General features: G+C 45.1%; 1 protein-coding gene across 1 annotated transcript; it reads left to right on the top strand.

Moving 5' to 3' along the window:
• Positions 1–233: 233 nt before the first annotated feature.
• On the top strand, positions 234–1,474 carry LOC123450569 (activating signal cointegrator 1-like). The gene is made up of 5 exons (XM_045127743.1): positions 234–540; positions 627–694; positions 819–869; positions 1,049–1,108; positions 1,220–1,474. Exons 1-5 carry the CDS (start codon positions 234–236, stop codon positions 1,472–1,474), a joined length of 741 nt encoding a protein of 246 aa, XP_044983678.1.
• The last annotated feature ends 2,950 nt before the right edge of the window (positions 1,475–4,424 follow it).

A 4,424-nucleotide genomic window follows, 5' to 3' on the forward strand; every position in this document is an offset into this window, starting at 1 on the left:
GGCCCCCACGCCTCCACCTCCTCCGCCCCCGCCGTCGAACGAGGGAGCCGCAGCATGGGCCCGACGCGCTGTCGCTGCTCGGGCTCACCGGCGCTGTCACCACCGGTTCCCCCTCCAACGCCGCCTCCCTCGTCTCCGGCGACGGCGTTGGCCCCCTCCCCGATGGATCGGCCCAACCCCAAGGCCCCCATGCCTCCACCACATCGACTTCCCCGGAGCCACAAGGAGCGGCGATGCGCGGCGGGGGCGGCGGTGGACCACAAGGAGCGGCGATGCGCGGCGGGGGCGGCGGTGGGCTGTGGAACCCGTGCCTGACGATGCACCAGCCGTGGGCGTCGCTGCTGGTGCACGGCATCAAGCGCGTGGAGGGCCGCTCCTGGTCGTCGCCGGTCACAGGCCGCTTATGGATCCACGCCGCATCCAAGGTGCCCGACCCCGACACCGTCACCGCCATGGAGGACTTTTACCGGGAGATCTACGCCGTCGACGGCGTCCACCACATCGACTTCCCCCGCCACTACCCCGTATCCCGCCTCCTCGGTCCGTCCCATCCCAATCCCATCCATCGTCTTCCTCCTAAATCCTATTCTTGCTGACGCCATTGCCGATTATATATATATTCTCAGGATGCGTCGACGTGGTCGGTTGTGTCACGTCTGAGGAGCTCGTCTGCTGGGAGGACGTGCCTCAATCAGTAAGACAGCTTCATTCCCTTTCCTCTCCTCCTGTCCATGACCTCGATTTGTGCAACTTGACTGATTTGTACAGCCCACTCAAACCATCGCTAAAATGGTGCTTCTTGAATTGATTGATTGCAGGTCAGGCTTGAAGGCTTGACTGACTTCTGCTGGCTGTGCGAGAATCCGCAGGTAAAACACCCCCCAAAACCACCGATGTATCAGTCAGTCGCAATTACTATGTTGTCATTGGCTAGATTCACATCCCACCTTGCTGTTGATCGTTGCACCCACCTTATATGACCGAGACTGAGATGCATGTTTTCTTCTTCCTATTTTTTACAATTTTCCATGCACTTTGAATTCTGCAGAAGCTGGTGGTTCCCTTTGAGATGCGCGGTTACCAGGGTGTGTACAATTTGGAGAGAAGGGTTAGTTACCAATGGTTGCTGCTAATATATTTAAGCAATGTTTTGCATCCTTCTTTTCTCACTGTATGAATATCTTGAGCTTATTATGTATCGTCCTGTGTTACATTGCAGGTCTATGAGGGAGCAGCCAGGGGCCTTTCGCCTGTTCAAGGTCCACTGCCGGTCAAGTTCCCGCTTCCAGATCCCAGAAACCCCTTGTCTCTCAAGCCGGGATCTCTCAATTTCGACTCTTCAAAGTCCGCCCTGGTCAAGACTGAGAGTGTTTCTGCAGCGATAGCCGGGGCTAGAGCTTCCGCGACTCAGTATTCGAGGAAGGGTAGTAGTGCTGCCAGGATCTCGTCGTATGCAAGCCTTTGCTCATGGTGAGGCTAAGTATGGCACTGCTGCGAGGCCAAGTGCGTGGAGGAGCACCTCCATCCCCCAAGTACGACTTCCCATCTGACGCCCATGAAGCGAGTACTCTGCTTCTCTCTATTGCCTACATGGACAGATTTACGTGGAGTAGAAATTATAGGATTATAAGGTTGAATATAAGGAGGAACAGAACATATGGCTAGCTACATATTTTTTTCGGGAATATTTTCATGTCAACCTATGAGAGCCCCTTTTCTGCCATGGATTTGGATTCTTTGCAGATGGCGTAGAAGAGAGATGAGAAAGATATGCAGACAACAAAGTCTCTCAAATGGATATGAACAGTTTAGTTCCTCCCTTTGTTATGGTTCCACAACCTGAGATTTCCAACTCCAAACTTGACCTCCCTACTGTACCTTTGTTTCCATTTTTGTTTCCATTTCCTTAACTGTACCTTTGTTTATAGTGTGAATGATATTTGTAGACTTCAATGATCAAACAAACTTACCCATTTTTTCTTTAGACCATAATTAGCAAGATTTTGTTCTACAGTAGTGTGTACAGTTACATTTTTTAAGTGGCTACCATTGTATCTAAGAAACTTTAACATATTGGCATATATATATTGCTGGTTTACTACCTCAAACACATTAATTTATTGGTGTTATTCATTCTTTTCTTCATGCAGTTCTTATTTCTAACTTTTCTGTGGAGTTTGGTTAAACTTCAAGACTGACATAGTGATACCGAAAGCTAACTGCTTTTAAGAGAAAAATGAAAATGATAGCAGCATTCCCATCTCCTTTATATGTAGAGTGCTGCAATTTTTGTTAATGGATGCTACTAAATGTTTGCTACTCCAGTTTTTTTAATGTGTGCTATTGAATAGCTCACTTTTCCGGTTTATGATATGTTGTCCATTCTCCACCAGACCTATCTGGAATTAACTCATGATGTCGACGATCTTAAATCATTGTTATCTTAGATTTATAGCTACTGCAATCACGTACTTCAGGCGTGTCTACACAAGGTATGATTGTCTATTAAATTCTATTGCAAACGATACTGCTAGATCGTACCAATAGACTCCAAATATTATATGCAGAGAACAGGAGTAATCTTGGAATAAAATAGTTGCTAGCTATAGAATTGTAAGCTTAATTATAATTTGCCATAATAATGATAGCTTAATGATGTTATTACTTAGGCACATGACATGTCTGCAATAAGAGGACATACATGAGAAAAACGAAGGGTGTGATGATTTACTTATGGGTTGTCATGCAGAACCACCCATCAGTGTCTCCTTTGCTGCATCAAGGTAATGACCTGCAGTTCCATTGCTTGTTTTCTCTTCTTTTCTGTCCTTTATTCTTTGGGCACAGGCGAATTGCTATTGTAGGAGGCTAGGAGCAAGGTTCTTAATCATGGATGTCGGGTTGGTAGCTTATTGTCTTCAGTATATTAGATATAATCAATATATTGGATGATACGCTCCAGTATCGTAGTTCAGAAGTTACTTATAATCTCGAGTTAAGCATATGCAAGTGTGCCATGACTTGCAAGTGTCTCACTGATAATGAAACATGCATACAATATGCAATTTGTGATATCATATTCTCATGGGGACTATAAAATACTCCTAGCATATGCAATCTGTAGTACTAGCATATATTATCTCCTTAATCTAAACTGAGAGTACTACGTCATTAACTGATAATGTTCAATTTTTAAACCACGAGGTCCACCAGACGACCACTATAAAGAACATTTGGCCGTCCGGCTGGCTCTTCGAGAAGTTTTATATCCTCTGCAGCAGTGAAGCACCATTCATTCCATGCCATCATGAAGCATCTCCATTATGTACTCTCTTACACTTGTCTCCTACTATGCGCCACCGTGCCGGTGAGAGCCGATATCCGGCGTGAAGCTGAAGCACTTGTGAATTGGAAGGCTAGCTTGGATGGTGCTGATGAGTCCCTTGGGTCATGGTCGCCAACTCCACCAGCCTCTGCAGGTGGACGCATATCACTTGCAACTCAACTGGACTTATGACAGAGCTCAACCTTAACACAAGTTTGAACGGCACACTTGAGAGGTTAGACTTCTCAGCTTTTCCCCACCTGGAAAAATTCATCCTTTAAGGTAACTGTAGTGTTGACCAGCTACTGCCCAACATGCAGTGCGGTGCAGGAGCAAGCATGCTAGCCGTGAAGCAAGCTGATGGAAGGAAAAGTGAAAGGTAATACTAATCACTAATGTACTTGTGCATTGTGGATTTCACAAATTTCCTTTGAATCACATGACCTGAGCTGCCTTTCAAACCCTATGTTTCATGAGAGTGGATGTTCTACTGTCGGGTGTACTACACGTGAGTTTACAGAAACAAACAAAAAATCATTATAAAACGTGATAAAAAATCCTGAAAATTTGCGACATGAAACATGATTAAATGTTTTAGGTTGTTGCAAAGTTTTACCCGTGGGGAGCTCTCGAAAAAAAGCATGTACTAAAAACTGCAGAAAACATTGATCAGTGATTTTGTTATGTTTTATGAGAGCTCCTCGAACGTTATTTGTGAAAGCAATTTTACATGTCTTTAAAACATTTGTTCATGTTTAAAACATTTATGCACGCTTTTGCATCCAGCCGGTAGCCGCATGATGCTAAGCTTCGTTGTTGTTTGCGGCATCCAGCCGGTATTGTGTCTGCTTTGATCCCTTGGATGTCTCCTCCAAACCATCGAATACGGCATCCCCGTCGGAATGGTACACACAAGTAATTTCACCGCTAAAAAGGTTCAACGCAACACACAATGGAGTCACTATCTAACTTGCAAAAAAAGAAGAGTCACTATCTTCAAAGAAAGAATATATATATGTTGGATGGTTACTTATATCCTTTCTTTTGCCCCAGTGATCCTTGGTAGATGATCAAGAACCAAGACACAGGGACTATGGAG

Source organism: Hordeum vulgare, chromosome 4H, assembly GCF_904849725.1.
Source record: "Hordeum vulgare subsp. vulgare chromosome 4H, MorexV3_pseudomolecules_assembly, whole genome shotgun sequence".
NCBI classification, from domain to species: domain Eukaryota; kingdom Viridiplantae; phylum Streptophyta; class Magnoliopsida; order Poales; family Poaceae; genus Hordeum; species Hordeum vulgare.